The sequence below is a fragment of the Cololabis saira genome, chromosome 8, assembly GCF_033807715.1.
Source record: "Cololabis saira isolate AMF1-May2022 chromosome 8, fColSai1.1, whole genome shotgun sequence".
NCBI lineage: Eukaryota > Metazoa > Chordata > Actinopteri > Beloniformes > Belonidae > Cololabis > Cololabis saira.
In genome coordinates, this window is record NC_084594.1 from 7,607,378 (window position 1) to 7,626,859 (window position 19,482).

The window sequence follows — 19,482 nt, forward strand, 5'->3', positions numbered from 1 at the left end:
AACGGCTTGAACACGTCCCTTTTGTCCTCCCTCAGCACTACTTTTACGAGTACGCGTTTGACGAGCTGCGGCAGCGGCCTCGCCACGTCTGTCCGTACGCCGTCGTCACCTTCCACACCAAAGGGAAAGACGCTCCACATCCCACTAAACCTCTCGCACCCCTCAGGTACGGACATGTGGCACATCCTGTGGTTCCTATATACACGGCAAAACTGCTAAAAGTTTTCATAAATACTTACAGGACTGTCTCAGAAAATTAGAATATTGTGATTTTCTGTAATGCAATTACAAAAACAAAAATGTCATACATTCTGGATTAATTACAAATCAACTGAAATATTGCAAGCCTTTTATTATTTTAATATTGCTGATCATGGCTTACAGTTTAAGAAAACTCAAATCTCAACTCTCAAAAAATTTGAATATTCTGGGAATCTTAATCTTCAACTGTAAACCATAATCAGCAATATTAAAATAATAAAATGCTTGCAATATTTCAGTTGATTTGTAATGAATCCAGAATGTATGACATTTTTGTTTTTTTAATTGCATTACAGAAAATAAAGAACTTTATCACAATATTCTAATTTTCTGAGACAGTCCTGTATAATACTTATAATTTCACCGTAGAGGTGTCATCAGGTCTGTGGTCTCGACTGAGAACCCTGCGAAAGAGATTCAGAGATATTCTTTTATCCTTTTAGTGGTGTTGATTTTCTTTCTTCTAAGGTTGAAGAAGGATTTGGTGTGTTGTTTTTTCATGTCCTCTGATGTGTTTGTGTCCTCTGTTTGACAGCAGGTTGAACAATCAGTCAGCAGAAGGAAACACAGGTGAGTTAACAGAACTGTTGTGACTTGGTCCGTTTAATCACGTTACGGTTTGATTGTTAGTTTCTTTGTCGATAAACTGTGTGTGTGTCTTTCTCGTTGTCTCTGTCGCTGCAGAGTGTTCTCAGTTTACAGTTTGGACCGGAGATCTAGTGAAAGATAACAAGGTTCTTTACCGGATCTCCCTTCAGTCCAGCTCTCCTCCGTTTCTGCCACACAGGCTGTAAGTAATCATCAGTCGGCTCGAGGAAGTTTAAAGTTGGGGAAAATGTCCAGTCGCCTTAAATATTCAGGTCACCGGATCAAAGTCTTTAGAGAGTCTTTTTCCGTTGCCTGGCACACTATTCACATATTGTCAGCGTCTTTTTATGTGTTTATTTGTTTTGAAATTGAGGTTTTGTTTAAACCTGCCCGCTCATTTCCCTCTCCCTCTTCTTGTTTTTGTGAACTTGCTTTGGTTTTAGACATCCAGGATTAAGTTTCTGATTTTTTTTTTCTAGGGAAAATCTTAGTATTTATTTGCCGTGTTGTTAACAAATTTACTTTAAAAAAATTCTCCATGATGTGTCGGGTCGTATATTTAAGTCATAACCTCTAATTCTCTAAAAAAAAAAAAAAAAAAGCAGTAAAACTCAGTGGAATAGAGAGAAAACTTAAAACATAGCCATAGTTTGATCTGCTTATGTTTTTAATTATGTTTTAACTGTCCAAGTGTATGATTGTTTTTTTTAATGAGTACGTCTGGGTTTTTACGACTATGTTATTACACTACCTGCATGGTTGACACTAAAAGGCGTTTAGTAATTTGGACAGTGCTGCTACTGCTCCAAGTTGATTTAAAAAAAAAAAAAAAAAAGTAGCCAAACTACAAAAGACGAGTGAAACTAAAAGTGCAGGTAGGAAACAGAAAAGTCCCATAATTCAGCTTGATTTGTTGGTGGAAGTTCCTTAACTAAGAAATGCTGATCAGAAATGTGTAATAAGATTACGTAAGATCCTGATAATCTCTAATGAAACTCATCTTATCTATATGTGAGCAAATAGAGAAAAACTGTGTAAAACTCATATTATTTGACTATTGGTGATGTTTAGAAAAAAAAAACGTCATATTATAAATTTGTCTGTAAGCTTTTATTGTCATGTATTACTTGGGATCATTTTGCCCACACGTTACCCTCCCTTCCTAATTTTTAATGAATACGTTGTGTGTTTCTCCTTCAGCCCAGAGAAGTTAGACATTGGGTATCTGATGAGGATTGATCAAGTGACCAAACTCCTCCCCTCCGAGTTGTTCTCCTACAACCTCTACAGCAGCAGCCAGGAAGGTGCGTTCACCTGCCTCACTCACCACAATGAAGATGTTGGGTTTTAATGGTGGATACTTTGGTTGTAAAGTTAGACATTGTTTGTGTTTAGTAAACAGAATTCTAGTACTTATAAGTTGATCGGTACCAGAGAAAAAGCATCTACAGTGTCACCGGGTCCTTGTTTATGGATCTGTGTCGTTCTCTCTGTGCAGTCGTGACTCTTGGTCATTACTGCAGTCTTCTGGAGGTGATCTGCAGAAATCGGTCTACCAGTGTGACGACGCTGCTTCAGGAGCTGGAGGTCAAGAGAGTGGTGGGTTCTGAAAGCTTGACGGTTTTATATTCATTTTTTTTCTTTGTTTTTTAACATTGGTCTTGGCCCTGATTTCCAATCATGTGATCAGATTGGGACAACATTCACCTCAACTCTATAAATGAATAACGCATCCACGGATCCAACACTGGCTCACTGGCAATGAATTAGAAATAATAATTATTCAGGAGTGAGTCAAATTAAAAAAAACATGCGTGAGTCAAATAAATGTTCAATGGTGCCTCACTGGCTTATAGTTAGGACAAATGAGGAGGGTTGGGGTTGTTGACTAATAATAATTTATTATTATTATTATCCATCTGCGATGGACTGGTGACCTGTCCAGGGTGTACCCCCTGCCTCTCGCCTGAAAATAGCTGAGATAGGCTCCAGCAGACCCCCGTGACCCTGCATAGGATAAAGCGGGTATAGATGATGGATGGATGGATGGATATTATTATTATTGTCTGTGTTTTGTAATGCAGTGCTACTGCAGCTTCTGCTGTTTACAATTTGGGTGTGTGTTGGGTGGAAAAGACGAAGCTGCTTCTTTTTTTCTCTTTTTTTGTGTATTGCATAAGTATGGGTTCAAGTTGTAATTGGGACATCCCTAACCCCTTTTTTTCTGGGGCGGGGTCTTGCACAGGGCTGATATATCTCAGGGTACCATATACAATGTTTTCAGCAGGATCTCGGTTAAAGGGTTCACTTATGGCTCACTTTGAGAAACGATAATAGCGCTTTGTCAAACTGCTCATATTTGTGGTGGGTCTTTATTTTTTTAAACCTATTATGTACTTTTATTTTGCACAATTATTAATATTCAATAAAATTTAAATTCATTCATTCTGCCTTTACTTTTTCACGTATGTTAAAAGATTTTTCCAGAGGAGCTGAATTTAAAGATGAGAAAGTAGTAGGGGGGAAAAAAAATCTCAAAATGTCTATTTAGAAGAGCTGAATGTTGTTGCCATGTAACGTATTCCCACTTGATAACGCGTCCCGAGTCGTCTTCCTTCCCTTCAACTCGCCTTCAGGCCCCAGGGAGACAATATCACGCCTAGGAGTTATATTGCATGGGGCGTTAAACACGCCTTCATCATCCAGTGATGGTAGCGGAGGTCTGATTTAAAAATGCAGACAGAAGCACAAAATCCCTCTTATTTCTACAACTTTAAACAGTTGCTTAAATAAGGAAGTGGATGAGGAGGGACTTGCTGCTCTGACACAATTAAGATGAACCCTTTATTTATTTGAAGAAGAAAAAAGTACAGTACGGCTCAGTTAATTTACATATTTGAAATGTAAATATAGAACTGACTAATAAAACTAAAAGCTTGCATTATTTTGTCGTGTATAGTGTGTTTTAGTCATGTTTAGCTCAATGTCTGGCCTTTCTACCAAGCACCAACCCATTATTTGTTCTGAGGTCTTTGAGTTTGAGAAGTTAATTTTTTTCCTTTTGTACAACATGTTAATTGAAAAATGAATCGATCTGCACAGTTAACCCTAGGTGACCTTTGTCCCTGCAGGTTCTGGTAACTGCACTTACAGACAGAGGCTTTATCTTCCTGCTGTCGAGCGTTCAGATGGCCACACCTGCCGGTGCGTGTTGAACCAGACTACACTTTCTACTTGTTTATATGCAACGATGAGATGAGATAAGTGTTGTTAATAGTGTTATTATCAATAGTTTGGGCCATGATAGGAAACATAGTAATCTGTGATACTGAAATATTTATAAAAGAAGGCTGTTTACTAAACTATTAAGCTTGTATGTACTGGTTTGTCAAATCTTTACAGGCCAAAAAGTCTTAAATATTGTCGAAATTATTGTGATGTCTTTCTTAACAGACTATAATTTTATGTCAGAAGCTCTGCTTTATTATATTTACTGGATGTAAACCTGATCTTAAAAAAGTGTGTAGCATTATGTGAGACTATGACTTGAGGATGACGACGATGTTTGTGTTTTCAGAGAGGGGAAAGACGTGGAAGAGGTGTCTTCATGCCCTGTTTGTTTTCCCTGAGACCAGAGATGTGTCCAAGTCCAGTAAGTAACATGGTAGTGAGTTGGGGGTTTAGTGGGGGGTCATTTTTCAGATTTTTGTCCACATATCTTTCGGCAACCGAGTGATGAAATTATATTAGTTTGAAAACATTTTTTGGGAAAAATGTATTGATTGATTGTATTTTTTTTGTTTACATCAGCTTCTAGACACTGCACAACAGCTCAGAGAAGATATCGTGACTGTTATTTTCTTTATGTTTGCTGTTGTAATGGCTGAACTTACCGTATTGCCCCGAATATAAGACGACCCTGATTATAAGACGACCCCCTTTTTTTCAAGACAAAATTCAATTTTTATACAGAAAATAATGACAGTACATCTGAAACAAATGATTATAACAATATATTCAAGAGAAAAAGCATGTTATTTTGCCTCATTGAAATCAGTTTGCATCATAATTTCTCCTCAGCTGCCGGTTAACCTGCCGAACTTCCACCCACTTTTCTCCAGATTGTCGCTACGTTTCTCCTTTTTCTGTTATCTCTTCTCTTATTTTCTTCTCTTTTCTTTCTTACCGCTATTTTTTATTTTTCTTCTCCGTGCTACCGTTATTTTTCTTCTTCTTCTTCGTGACAGGGGTTCGCTTTGGCCTGGGGAGTTAAATTCAGCATTCGCTTTAAAGATATCTGGCGCCATCTAGCGTTGTGAATGGGTATAACGTCTAGACCCCGAATGTAAGACGACCCACACTTTTTCAGTCTTATTTCAATGTGAAAAACACCGTCTTATATTCGGACCAATACGGTAGTTACTATAATTCTCTCATCTAATTTATCGGTAATATTGTGAGAAAGCCTTTCATGAGAAAGTGTTGTCATCATTTGTGTTTTAGCCAGCCATAGCTGGTACTTCAGTCATGGAGTTTTTTTTTTTTAATGCAAACTGTTGATTTCGCATCTGGACTTTTTTCTTTTTTTGAGGATTGTTTTGCCGACAGCCACACCCCCCTCCACTGGTTTCAGTCGTATCTCACAGATCGCACTCAGTTCATAAAACTTAAATCTTTCCGATCCAACCCCTCTCCAGTCAGTACTGGTGTTCCCCTAGGGCTCAGTGCTAGGACCCCTTCTATTCATCACCTATCTCCTCCCCCTTGGCAATATTTTTTTGTAAATTCAATATCCACATTCACAGCTTCGCAGATGACACCCACCTCTACCTTTTTAGTAAACCAGACTCCATACTTCCACCCTCCTCCCTCATCTCCTACTTACCTATCTAAATCAAAGTTGAAATCAAACAGTGAACAAAATTGAGTTCCTTCTCATCGGCACAAAAAGCATCATTATCCAAAGACAGCTCTTCGATTACTGCTGCTCTCTTCTCTCCCCCATAACTCTCATCATAACCACATCATTCACATCACCCCCATCCTTGCCAGTCTGGCAAATCCTTAATTACAAACTCCTGTTCACCTTCAAGGTCATATATAACCACGCTGCACCATATCTGCCTCACCTTCTTCCACCTCAGCACCAACAGCAGCGCTTTCAGCCGCTCTGCTCCCAAACTCTGGGAATTCTTACCACCGGACATCCAAAATACTGATTGATTGATTTATTTTATTTTTGTACATGTAAAAAACAACACTTCAAGAGAAATTTAAGAAAACAAAACAAAGAATTTCATCCTTTAGCACTTTATCTTTATTTACATGTGCAAAAAAGGAGTCGGAAGAAGTATAAACTTATTTAATCCTACCCCCATTCACTAATCATTTAACCCGTATTTATAAATACTCACACACTGTACTCACACTGCTAAATAACAGTATTATTATTATTATTATTATTATTATTATTATTATTATTATTATTATATACTGTAAATATACTCACACACATACCTATACATACATACACATAGTTGAATATTTCTATCACACATGCCCATATAAATATTTATATAAATATACTTATTTACACTATACTGTACTTAACTGCATCTGCTCTATCTATGTATATATCTACTTACATAATCACACACACACACACACACATCAGTCAGTGTATGTGTGTGTGTATATATATATATATGTATATATATATATATATATATATATATATATATATATATATATAATATATATATATATACCATATTTTCTGGACTATAAGCCGCTACTTTTTTCATAGGTTTTGAACCATGCGGCTTATACAAAGGTGCGGCTATTCTGTGGATTTTTCTTCCACCGCTCGGGGTGCTCTAACCGGAATTGGAATCAAAACTAAAACAAAATAAATGCAAAGAAGAATACGCTACTTTTTCTTTAGCAGATAGAAGTAGAAGCAGATTTCAAACAGATAAATAGATAAATAAATAGCGGTTATTTTCTCTTGGTTCTGTCCCGTTTTAATCAGCAAAGTAGCTGCTAAAAGACATTGTTAGGAAAGGATCTATTTAGGTACAAACATGTACATCATTTACAGTTCAAAATCATTCTGTACATGTAGTAAATATCTAATCTAACAACATAAATATCTGCAGCTTTTTTTTTTAAATACAGCGGATGCGGCTTATATGCATGTTCGGCTTATAGTCCAGAAAATACTGTGTGTGTGTGTGTGTGTGTGTGTGTGTGTGTGTGTGTGTGTGTGTGTGTGTGTGTGTGTGTGTGTGTGTGTGTGTGTGTGTGTGTGTGTGTGTGTGTGTGTGTGTGTGTGTGTGTGTGTGTGTGTGTGTGTGTGTATATATATATATATATACTGACTCTTTTCCATTCTTCCCATCTTTTCCTACTCACTTTAAGTCCAACTACACTGTTATTCATGTTTTTAACACCATATGTTGATTTTATCTTTTTGTTGGAAAGTGTTCTTGGGTTTTATGCAAGGACACTTACTTGATGCATGAAACTCCTGTGGAGGCTTAAAGGAACCACACAGAAGGTTAGAATCATGTAAATGTTGATTTTTATTTTCTTTTTTCCCATCATTTCCTCCACTTTAGTCTCACGGTGTAACTCCCTTTCCCATGAGTCATTGCGGCCTGAAGTGTCAGTGATGCAGAGGCTGAGCAGCTTTGTCCCAGCGCTGCACCACGCTCTGGTCAAAGCCAGAGCCAACCCTCCCCCCAACCTCTCTGCTGGCGTGGAGCTGCAGACACGGGAATATCTCAGTGGCCTGAAAGATGGCAACGTATGAGCACCACGTCTTTTGAGTTTCCATCTTTATTTTTCCACATTGGACTCTGATGCAGCCTGCAGCACATTAACGCCTCTGCCCTCCAGGTGCGACAGTACCCCATGACTGAGTACGACTCCAAACCCGACGAGCAAGGAAAACAGTTTGTTCCTCCCAAACACCACCAGGTGAACATGGAGAGCTACCTGCACTCCTACCTCTCCAATCCAGCCCAGTACCTGCTGTCGCTGGCCCGGGCCAAGCAGGTGGTGGAACCCTACTGCCTCCCCGAGCAGCCGCCGGGCACCGACCCCCGGATCAGCACCGACCCCCGGAACAGCACCGACCCGCGGAACAGCACCGACCCCCGGAACAGCACCGAAGGCCATAAAGAGCGGACGGTGAAGGAGGCAGCAGTCAACAACACGGCCGGGCAGACCAGCGACCGAAAGGTGAAAACAGAAGTCACTCATTAGTTATAAAAGTACAGATGTGTAAATAACGTGAACGCTAAAATCTCCTTTTGAATCATTCACTTTTGTTACGTCGGCTGAAGAGGAAGATGGAGCAGGAAACTGCAGAGAAGGCACTTAAATACGTCAAGGCATCACAGCAACCAGGAAGGCACAGCAAGCTCCCAGGTAAGGAGACGGGAAGCCTGAGGGCAACCTTTTCCCACCCCCACAAAAGTCTTATTTTATTGAATTCATGCATACTTACTTTGCTTTAAAAGTTGATTTGCATTCTTAAGTGAAAGCAAACAAGCCTTTTTTCGTACAACTTGCAAACAGTGATTTATATGCGCTTATGTGCACTTTTTTTCTTTTCTTTCTGGTTGAGGGAAACAAATCCCCTCAACTCTTGCCCCTTTTTCATCAGCGATGGACTCATTGAGTTTGAAGGATGTTAATCTGGGGAAATAGGTCTGAACAAGCTGCTAAACCGGGGTCGGCAACCCGCGGCTCTAGAGCCGCATGCGGCTCTTTAGCGCCGCCCTGGTGGCTCCCTGGAGCTTTTAAAAAATGTTTGATGTTTTTTTCCCTTTTTTCTTTTTTCTTTTTTTTCTCTTTTTTCTCTTTTTTTCTTTTTGTTTTTTTTCTCTTTTTTTCTTTTTTTTTCTTTTTTTCCTTTTTTTCTCTTTTTTCTTTTTTTTCGTTTTTTTTCTTCTTTTTTTTCTCCTTTTTTTCTTTTTTCTTTCTTTCCTTTTTTCCTCTTCTTCCTTTTTCCTTTTTTAATCTCGACATTTCGACTTTTTTCTCAAGATTGTACTTCAACATTAATCTCGACATTTCGACTTTTTTCTCAACATTTCAACTTTTTTCTCAACATTTCAACTTTTTTCTCGAAGTGCACATTGAAAAAAAAAATCTCCCCCCAGTTATAACTAATATAGAAACATGCAGCATGTGTTGCCTTCATTCTAAGGCTGATACAAGACTTTTCATTTTTCGGCTCCAGACATATTTGTTTTTTGTGTTTTTGGTCCAATATGGCTCTTTAACATTTTGGGTTGCCGACCCCTAAACTGATCCATCAGCTGACAGATGATGGGAATCTGAGGCTTCCTCTCAAACGACACATAATTAACTGCATCTATGATCCGTACACATCTGTTTTCTCAGCAGTTTCCCATCTAAGACCAATTCGCTGCTCACAACTTTTTTACTCAAATTTATAGGAATTAACAAAACCTTTGGCTATTACAATGTTAATCACATTTACAATGCCCTTTGGCTAATAGATGCTTATTATTTGTGCCAGCTGCAGGCCTCGTCCAGGCTAATCAGAGCCAGAGTGGAGCACAAGAGGAGGGAGCAGCGGAGATGAGCCCATTTGGGAGGCTGGCCCTGAAGATGGGCCTCCCGACTAACTGTGACATCGACCTGAGGAAGCAGGAGGAGTTAGAGGTAACTTTTAACGTTATGTTTATGCTGCCCTATACATGTATTTACAGTAGATACACAGATAAGCAGCTGCCCAGAGCATGATCTGAGATTCTGTCAACATATGCAATGAAATATGCTGATGTAGCTTCTTAACCCTTTTGAGTTGCTACAGCTTTCAAAATCAGTATTATTACTAGTTCTTGGTATAGTTAAGACTGATCTTTAAAAAAAAAGAAAAACTCCAGCCCCCAACATGTATTGTATGTAAAATAACTTGTTTTATTTATTTTTTTATTTTTTATTTTTTCTCCATAAACACAGCCACACCATGTATATTGACATTTGAAGGGTTAAAATTATTTAATTTCCAGTTTTCTTCAGGACTGAAGTTGAGATATAATAATTGATAATAATATTAATCTGAAATGCTTTTATAGCATAAATCTGTTCACGGTGTATCGTTGACTTTTTCAGAAAAATTGAAGTTGGAATTTCAAAATTAAAAAATAAATAAATAAATTGAAGGAAAAATGACCTGAATGACAAAAAAAAAATGTCCCTAATGAACTACAAAGTTAATGATTCGAGTCGTGGTAATTTTGAAGCGTTTAATACGGAGGAGGATTAGGGCCACTGATTTAAAAAAAAAAAAAAAAAAAAGTCTGACTTTTTTCAGAAACCTAAAACTAAACATTTTTAGGGAGGATTTTTTTTCTCAGGAATTCTAGATTAAAGATCTAGATTAGAGATTAAAGTCATAATTCGACTTTTTTGTTTTTAGAAATGAAAAAAAAAAAAAAAAATCAAGTGGTCAGAATTCAAGTGGCCCTGATCCTCTTCCATAGTTTAACGTAGATGTTGTCTGAACTTTTGCTTGTTTGCTTGCATAAATCAAGGAGCCTGAGATCACCTCTTCATCTCCAGCTCTTCCGTGACTTTTCAATCCAACTTTATATTTCTTTGGTTTGACCTCCCAAACATGCAAATGACTTGAAATCCTAGTTTTCCCACAGTAGATTTATGACACAATCCTCACCGGTTACAACCAGCTTGTGTGTTAGTGACTCACAACGGCTACTTAGGCCCTGTAGTTATAAAGTGTCCCGTGTTGAAATTAATTAAATAATAAGATGTTTATTATTTTTTTCATTTTTACTTCAACTACCTTTTGTTTAAATTTTCCTTTTATTATTTGCTTTTGGTACTGTATGAACTAAGTTTATGGGCAAAAAGCCAGAAATGGCATGAAATTAGAGCAGGGATACTTAATTTCGTATTTGAGTTGTTTGTTTTCTCGGTCTGTGCTGGATATCGTACATCATGGAAACTTTTTAATTGCATATAGACTATTTATTTTTGATGTTATAATGGTTTAATGAAATATCTGAATGAGTCCTTGTTTCAAAGAGTTTTAATTAAAAAATGATCTGCGTGAATACTGAAGTGCACACCAGAGAAAGAGATATTAGCCGTTGAGATCGTTTCTCATGAAGAAGAAATAAGTCCAGTGCTCATCTTGTGTAAAAAATCAGAACCGTTTAGTCATTAAAGTGTATGAAAGAGTAGGTCTGAGACAGTAAGGATGAGGAGGAGATAATTACATTAACCAGGGAGTCTCCAAGCACATGTTTATGTCAGTATTGTGTCTGTGTGTGTGTGTGTGTGTAGGATCAGACTGCTGGGAGTGTTAGTAGTTTGGAGGGATTCAGTCCCAGTTCACATGGCGGGGAAACAAATCACCCCCGAGCCTCGAGCAAAGGAGGAGGACTGGGGAGGAAAGCAGGAGCTAATGAAGCAGAGGAGGAAGAGTGGGACATCCCCTGGATCCTCATTCCCATCACAGGTCTGTCCGTCTGCTCCACAACCTTCACATGAAAACAAAGATTACATCAGAAGTATGGATGTCCCGATCCCATCACGTTGTTTCAGACTTGATCGAAATCGGACGTTGCATCCCGATCGGGCATCGGATATATATTTCATTGTCATTATTTTGATCAGCGCATCAAACAGATAATGGAAAAAACGCTAAACAACTGGTATCAACAAGCAACGGGTCCACCTAAATTTGCGTGACAACGCTGCTAATATGAAGAAGGCTAAATAAGGTAAATAGGTAAATAAATGAAAGTTAAATTACAACGGGGACTGAAACCCGAGAGAAGCTGGCGACTGTGTTGCCTTCCTCAGCTGAGCGTGATTGTAGGTCACTTCAAACATAAACCTTTTATTCTTTAAGCCAGAAAAGCACAGTAGGACTTAAGAGTTCAGTCTAAAAAGTAGATTTGCGTTAGTCCTGCCCACTGAATTTGACGAGTGAAACTGACAGTTTTACATTTCATGATTCACACGCAGCAACACGAAATCATTTATTAAATGTGTCATTAATTAATTAAATGCAGTTTTACATTTCATGATTCACATGCAACACGAAATCATTAATTAAATGTGTCATTAATTAATTAAATGCTGAAATAATAAATATATTTTTTAACTTAAAATCAATTGTATTTTAATTAATTAATGACATATTTAATTAATTAATGATATATTCCATTCCCATTTTAATTAATGATGTATTTATTTATTTAATTTTGGCACAAACAATCCTCCATAAAAAAGCACATTACTGGCATTACTTTATGACACTGTTGCTCTTTTATTTGCTTATTTGTTTACCTGCCTGCTGGGTATTTTAAGTTGAGCTGCTGTTTTTATTTAATTCAAATTTGCACTATTTTTTTTTTTAACTCTTTTTATTGGCTTTTTCTTTCAAACGTATAAAACATAACAGACATTCAACAATTTACAAGACTCTTCCATTCAAAAGAAAGGAGGAAAAAAAACTATACAGACTCAGACAGACAGACAGTTCAGGGCAAATTTTCACTATTTGTACTAGTTAATAATTGCACTATTATTACATGATTGTCCAAGCTACCTCGAAGAGAACTGCTCTGTTTAAGTGCAAAATGATAAAATAAGGTGAATAAAATAAAAATACGGGACAACCTGTATCTGTTTATTTTGCATTTGTTCATTATTTTAAATGTGTTACGAAAGTATCTGTTCGGGAATCGGTATCGGCAGATACTCAAAATCAGATGACTCGGATCGGGGCCAATAAAACCTGATGGGGACATCCCCAATCAGAACCTTTAACCTTTGTTCAAATATTTATAGTGATTTTTAAAAACATTAACATCTGTCTCAAATACAAAAGCCTCATAATGCAAAAGAAAAAAGCAGAAGATAGGATAAGATAATCCTTTAATAGTCCCACAGAGGGGAAATTTGTAGTTTACAGCAGCAAAGGGGATAGTGCAAACAAAACAAGAGGCATCAATAGAAATAGTTATAACACAGTAATAATATCAGAGTATGACACACTATAAGTAAACTGGTATATACAATAATAATAATAATAATAATAAGAAAAATAAATAATAAGAGATACTGGTATATAAAAAATAACAGAGGGGTATTAACAGATGGATATTTACATAATTGCACGTTGCAGTGAATGATATAACAAGGAATATATATCTCTTCATGTAGACCAGATCATTAGCATCTTGATATAATCCAGTGATTCTGTCGTCAGCTGAGCTGAAAGTGGAAATGTTCTTCCCGCAGGTCTGACATCGGAGCGGTACGCTCAGAGGAACCGGGACGTCCCTCAGGACCCTCGTTTCCAGCACCTCGGCAAGCCGGCGGCCGTCACCACGGCAACCAAACCTCCCAGCTCGCCCCGGGAGCCCAGCCCGTCTCCCTCCCCCGACGTCGGCCTCCCCCCGTCCCCTGCTCAGTGTCCGTCCCCCGACCCCAGCCCGCCTAATTCCCCCTCCCAGTGCCCGTCCCCCGACCCCAGCCCGCCCAACTCCCCCTCCCAGTGCCCGTCCCCGGAGCCCAGCCCCCCCCCACGGCCCTCCCAGTGCCCGTCCCCGGAGCCCAGTCCTCCCGCTTCTCCTGCCCGGGCCCCGTCACCCAAGAGCAGCCCCCCCCCACCGTCTTCCAGGTGCCTGGATCTTAATGAGCTCAACCCCCTGAACCACAGCGGTGCTAACGAGCAGCAGTTCGCCCCCGCGGCCCTCCGGGAGTTTCCAGGTAACAAGAGACTCAGTCTCAGGTTCATCTCAAGCTGCTAATGTTGGATTTAGCTGCAGTTTTACTTCCCTCATAAATAAAGTTGCTTTCGTCAAGGAAAATTATGACTAAATATCGTCGTCAACGAACCTTTATCACCTGAGGAAAACGAAACGAGATGCAACGAAAACGCTGGTCATGTGACGATAACGATAAATTAAATTATAAATAATATAAATAAATAAGTAAATATATAATGCAATATCATCGACGAATAAAAATGAGACTAGAATGTAGATTACAAAATTAAAACTCTGAAAATGTGTCGAGACGAAATGAAATGTTCTAACAAAGATCCATAGGGCCAATCCCAAAACACCCCCTACTTTCTACCACTACCCCTAAAAACGAAGCCACAATTTTTAGGGCCCTTGTAATCTTCCTTAGGCACAGTCTCAGTACTCCCACTACTCCTACTTTTCATCACCACCCCTAAATTTTGCTTGCTACGTCACTGCGTGGTTTACGTTCGGGTACGTAAGTGACTGCGTAGTTACGTTTGCACAAACATCACACCATATCAGGAAGCCCAGAGATAAAAGCTGTTTTAATTTCAGCTGTAGCGCTGTTAATATGCCACTTTATTAAGTTTTAATATTTTTTCAGGCGTAAAAGTAACCGTTAAGATCCCCAACCTGGGCTCAGTTTATCCAAATAACGCCTGTTAAGAAATTTTCTCAGAAAATTTCGGGATGAGAAGAGCAGCCAGCTCGGGAGCTGATTTATGGTTCCGCGTTAAATCGACGCAGAGCCTACGCGTACGGCGCGCGTCGCCGCGTAACCTACGCCGTAGACTCTCTGCGTTGGTGTAACGCGGAACCATAAATCAGCCTTTATTCTGGCGAGGTCTGAAAAAGACTTCGCAACAACGGGCAAGCGAGTGATTATGTACATTCACTGAGTGAATATTATGAAAGTAAAATATATATTTCTGCTAGAAATGTAATCAAAACGCATTTTTATGCAGAAACTAACTCAAAATATTGATTTTATTCACTAAAAAATAATAAATGTCCGCCATGTTTTTTTTTTTTTTATTCAGTCCGCAAATGACGACGTAAAGCATTCTGGGAAATTTTTCAGCTAGTCAGCATCTGAAAACCCTCGCTCTGTAGGGCTAGATTGATAACCACCAGCCCTTGTTTTCCCCACTCCCCCTAGGTGAAAAGAGGAATTGGGACACCACTACCCTCACGGGAACGCGCAAAATTTAGGGGTAGTGCTGAAAGTAGGGGTAGTGGGGAGATTGGGACTGGGCCTTAATCTCCATGTTTTATAGAGAAACGCAGGGATTTTCTCTGGGGCTGGAGAAGAAGAAGATACATCTTTGGATACACTTACCTACATAGACGTGGAAAAGAAAACCCAATGTGTCGTTGAAAAGAGTTTTCTGTATCTGAAATGAATGTATTATTGAGTATATAAGGTAACAATAATATAATAATAAGATAACCTTCTTTGAATTGTAAAATGGGTTTGGCTAAATACAATCTTTGACTAAAATGGTCCTGGACAATTCTGACTAAAATTAGACTAAAATGCTCAGACTTTTAGTCGACTGAAACTTGACACGACTGAAAGGAGGATGAACGTGACTAAAACTAATACAAACTAAAATGATAGCTTGACCCAAAGACTAGACTAAAACTAGAATTGAAACAGGCTGACAGAAACAACACCAGTCATAAACTAATTGCTTCAGATTTAGTTTAATATCTGGTCTTTGTGTCCTGCAGGAGATCCCAGGAAGGAAGTGAAGAAGGAAGAGCCTCATGGCTCTACGTACATGCAGACATCTCATCCTCCGGTTCCAGGGTGGAGGATTCAGCCCCCAACATCCCTGACGGGGGCAGTAACCCCCCCCACCCCCGTGAAGGTGGAGCGGGCAGAGCCGGGACCTTCAGAGCCGGAGACGGAAGCGTGGCCCATTGAGAGAGTTCAGAACCGGTGGGAGGAGGACGAGACGGAGCCGGGGGATCTGGTGATCGAGCTGGCCAGTGAAAAAACACTGAAAACAGAGGTGGAGGAACCGGACGCCGGCTCTGCATTTTCCTCCACCGTTTCCTCCACCGTCCCCGCTCCTCCCAGAAACATCGACAGCATCGTGGACCAACATCTGGGAAACTTTACCTCGGAGTTGCAGCTCCTCCTGCAGGAGAGGAGTGTCCACTGCAGCCTGTCGCAGCCGCCGCCGCTGTCCTCCACGTCAAACACGTCTCAACACGCACTCCCGTACAACCCGGTGTCCCAGTTCTCCCAGTACGTGTCTTTTTACAACCCCTGCCCCCCGGTGCAGGACTACGTGACTTCACTACAAAGCAGCATTGACTGCATACTGTCGGAGAACCACGGCTGGCCGGGCCCGAAGGCCGACGCCGGTCCGACTAATACCGAAGCCATGCTGGCCAACACGGTCAGCGACTTCGTGGCCAGCGTCCGAGCCGCTAACGCCGTGACGGAGAGAGACGACGAGGTCTCGGCTCCGTGCGACGAACGGACAGCAGCGCCTCAGGGCTCAGATCTCTCCGCAGGAGACGGGGCGTGGAGGTCGGAGGCCAAGTGGAGGAGTTCCCCGACTCGCCACGTTGCCTTATCCGACCCCGCCAACCCGCTGGAGATCAGCAGGACGGTCACTCAAAGCGTCCGGCAGACGCACGACAACGACACTCCAAGGACTGTTGTCTGCAGCCGCGCTGTCCTAGAAGACGACGGTCCGAACTGCACCGTGACGGTCGCCGGCTTCAGCGCCGTCTCTCAACCGCCGGGAGACGATCCCCGCACTTTTGATCCGGCCTCCGGCTCGGCCTCCGACCTGTTCCCCGAGGCCTGTCCGTCGGCGACCGACCTGAACTCTGTGATCAACCAGCTGGAGCCGGCGGTGCTCAACAACCTGGTGGAGATCATGAAGGACATCAAGAAGAAGTCCCCGCAGTTCTACGTCCACTGCTCGGAGCCGGGAGACCCCGTCTACGAAGACGTCAAGGTAAAGTCACGGCCGGGATATTCTGTAGTTTCACACCTTCGGGTTAACCTGTAATTATGAATCAAGCGGATGAAAGCGATGTGCTTTTGAGACACTCCCAACTTCAGAGGCAGATTAAGGCGCTTCCATCCCTGTAGGACTTCAGAGTAAAGTTGCTTTGGTCAACGAAAATTATGACTAAATATCGTCGGCAACAAACCTTTATCACCTGAGGAAAACGAAACGAGACGCAACGAAAATGCTGGTTATGTGACGATAACGATAATTAAATATATAATGCAATATTGTAGACAAAAAAACGAGACTAAAATGTGGATTACAAAATAGAAACTCTGCTAAAATGTGTCGAAATGAGATGAAATGTTCTACCAAAGATCCTTAATGTCCATGTTTTCAGTAGTTTCTCTGGTTTAGTTCTGCTGGGTGACGTTAGTCCTCAATCCCAGTCGCTGCAGCGGGGAATCGGATCCAGAAGATGCAGCTGCAGAGTTAGAGGCTGATGCCGTTAACGCAGAGCTCTAGGTTCACGTTAATTAAAAACAAGGTTCCATAGAGAAACGCAGGGATCTGCTCTGGGGCTGGAGAAGAAGAAGAAGAACCATCTTTGGATACACTTTCCTACATAGACGTGGAAAAGAAAACCCAATGTGTCGTCGGAAAAGAAAAAGACAGGGAGAAATGTGGAAAAATAAATGTATTGTAAACTCAAATGAGAGTCTTCTGTATCTGGAATAAATGTATTCTTGAGTCTATAAGGTAACGATAATATAATAATAAGATAATCTTGTTTGAATTGTAAAACGGGTTTGGCTAAATACAATCTTTGACTAAAACGAGACTAAAATGGTCCTGGACAATTCTGACTAAAATGCTCAGACTTTTAGTCGACTGAAACTTGACACGACTAAAAGGAGTATGAACGTGACTAAAACTAATAAAAACTAAAATGATAACTTGACCAAAAGACTAGACTAAAACTAAAATTGAAGCAGGCTGACAGAAACAACACTACTTCAGAGTAATGGACATGAACAGATACGGGCGCAGCGGTAACACGGTTCACATGTGTGTAATGTGTTGCAGGAACACTTGCTGACGCTGGGGAACGTGCAGCAGAGCCCGGTCGACTTCTTAAACCAGGAGAACTCTGACAGCGGCCTCCTGGTCATCATCAAGAACAAAGACATAGCCGGACACATACACAAGGTATTTAACATCCCAGTACTTCTGCCTCTTTAACTCCACCTAACGTCACCTTTTATTTGAGTACTTTGACTGATCCAGGTATTCCAGGAATATCACCCGGCTTGTGATATTTTCTGGTTTACTGCCCTTTTTTATTTTAATCTACACTTGACACTGTGAAAATGTGGTATTTTGCAGATTTGGCAGAAAATCAGTAGTATTGATAAATGAGAGGCGCATGAGAAAACTGTTTTATTAATGCTCATCTGCGTGCGAGATAGAGAGGAACTTTTATGCCAGTCAAATAATTTGGGTGTAAATTAAAACAGGATTTACTTAACGTGACAGAGTTGTATAGTTTTGAATTTATTCTTTCAATTTAGTTTTAGTTAGTTTAACAATCCCACAAGTAGTTTTAATTTATAAAATAATATAATAAAAGATATTGATTAAAATATCTGACAAGGAAGAATCCTGTCAACAATGCGCTACACAACAAAAGTCCTTACTTCTTTCCTTTGTGTAATTAGAAAACTGAAAAATGAAGGCCAAAACATGAAAAAAACAAAGCAACAAATGAAAATGTTGATTTTACCTGCAGTTTTATTTTGTTTTTATCAGTTTTAGTTTATAAAAATCTTCAGTTTTTGTTTTTATTTTAGTTATCAAGATTATTTTTCACTGTTAGTTTCAGTTTCCGTCTTAGTTAACTGTAATAACTCTGAGAGCGCTGAATTTTGTTGATTGCAAAGTTTAAACAAAAACAAACTCTGGGTTCCCAAACTGAAAACTGGCCGTGCACCTCACAGATGGATATCACCCCCGTTTTCACGTTTTTCCTTTTTTATCCAATTTCCCTCTGAGCTATTTTAGTCGTAGTGACATTTATTGCCTCATGAATTGTTTTGTCATCCGCCACAAGCAGACTTTTTTTATTTTTGAACCCATCAGTTATTCAGCTGTGATTTTTATATGAATAATTTTAGCTGCCAATCATCATACAAGTCTGAGATATTTTATTTTAATAAATATTCACGATGGAGCACAGATCCTGATACACTTTTTATGGAGATATTAGTAACATATTTAGTAACATTTATTTTTCTTACTGAGCGGATGCATCGCCTGATTTGGACCCGATAAATTCCTGAAGTGTGTGTTTGTCAGATCCCAGGCCTCATGTCTCTGAAGCGACACTCCTCCGTGGTGTTTGTGGGAATCGATACACTGGACGACATAAAAAACAACAGCTGCATCGAGCTTTTCGTGTCCGGCGGCTGCGTGGTGTCGGACGAGTTGGTTCTCAATCCAGACGTCATCAGTCACGGTAGGTCCGGGTTCGGCCGCGCACGAGGACGGAGGCCTGATGGGTTGACTGACGACGTGTCGCTCTGCAGATCGACTGGCAACGTTGCTGAGGTTCCTGGAGCAGCACAGTTCTCCGGAGAGCCTGTGGAGGTGGAAGATTCACTGCAAAACCCATAAAAAGCTCAAAGAACAAGCCAGGTAGGGCATTTTCTTTTTTTATTTCATTTATCTGGATTGAATTGGATTCAGTTTGTTGTCACACTCGATTGAATTTGCACCAAAAATCATAAAGACTTAAAGGTTTCAACACGCAAACAAGGAAGTTATTTTAT

The 19,482-nt window shown here is 40.1% G+C and overlaps 1 protein-coding gene across 1 annotated transcript in view; it reads left to right on the forward strand.

The window, feature by feature from the left end:
• Positions 1–19,482, forward strand: part of LOC133449101 (protein TASOR-like) — a 49,410-nt gene that overhangs the window by 19,036 nt on the left and 10,892 nt on the right. Inside the window, exons 7-23 of the mRNA XM_061728234.1 lie at positions 36–166; positions 797–831; positions 946–1,051; positions 2,050–2,153; positions 2,348–2,448; positions 3,981–4,053; positions 4,427–4,501; positions 7,470–7,657; positions 7,750–8,094; positions 8,199–8,283; positions 9,404–9,549; positions 11,197–11,371; positions 13,165–13,635; positions 15,411–16,657; positions 17,741–17,863; positions 19,010–19,169; positions 19,240–19,348. Coding sequence (XP_061584218.1) covers positions 36–166; positions 797–831; positions 946–1,051; positions 2,050–2,153; positions 2,348–2,448; positions 3,981–4,053; positions 4,427–4,501; positions 7,470–7,657; positions 7,750–8,094; positions 8,199–8,283; positions 9,404–9,549; positions 11,197–11,371; positions 13,165–13,635; positions 15,411–16,657; positions 17,741–17,863; positions 19,010–19,169; positions 19,240–19,348 — 3,674 coding nt within the window. The remainder of the gene's footprint in view (positions 1–35; positions 167–796; positions 832–945; positions 1,052–2,049; positions 2,154–2,347; positions 2,449–3,980; positions 4,054–4,426; positions 4,502–7,469; positions 7,658–7,749; positions 8,095–8,198; positions 8,284–9,403; positions 9,550–11,196; positions 11,372–13,164; positions 13,636–15,410; positions 16,658–17,740; positions 17,864–19,009; positions 19,170–19,239; positions 19,349–19,482) is intronic.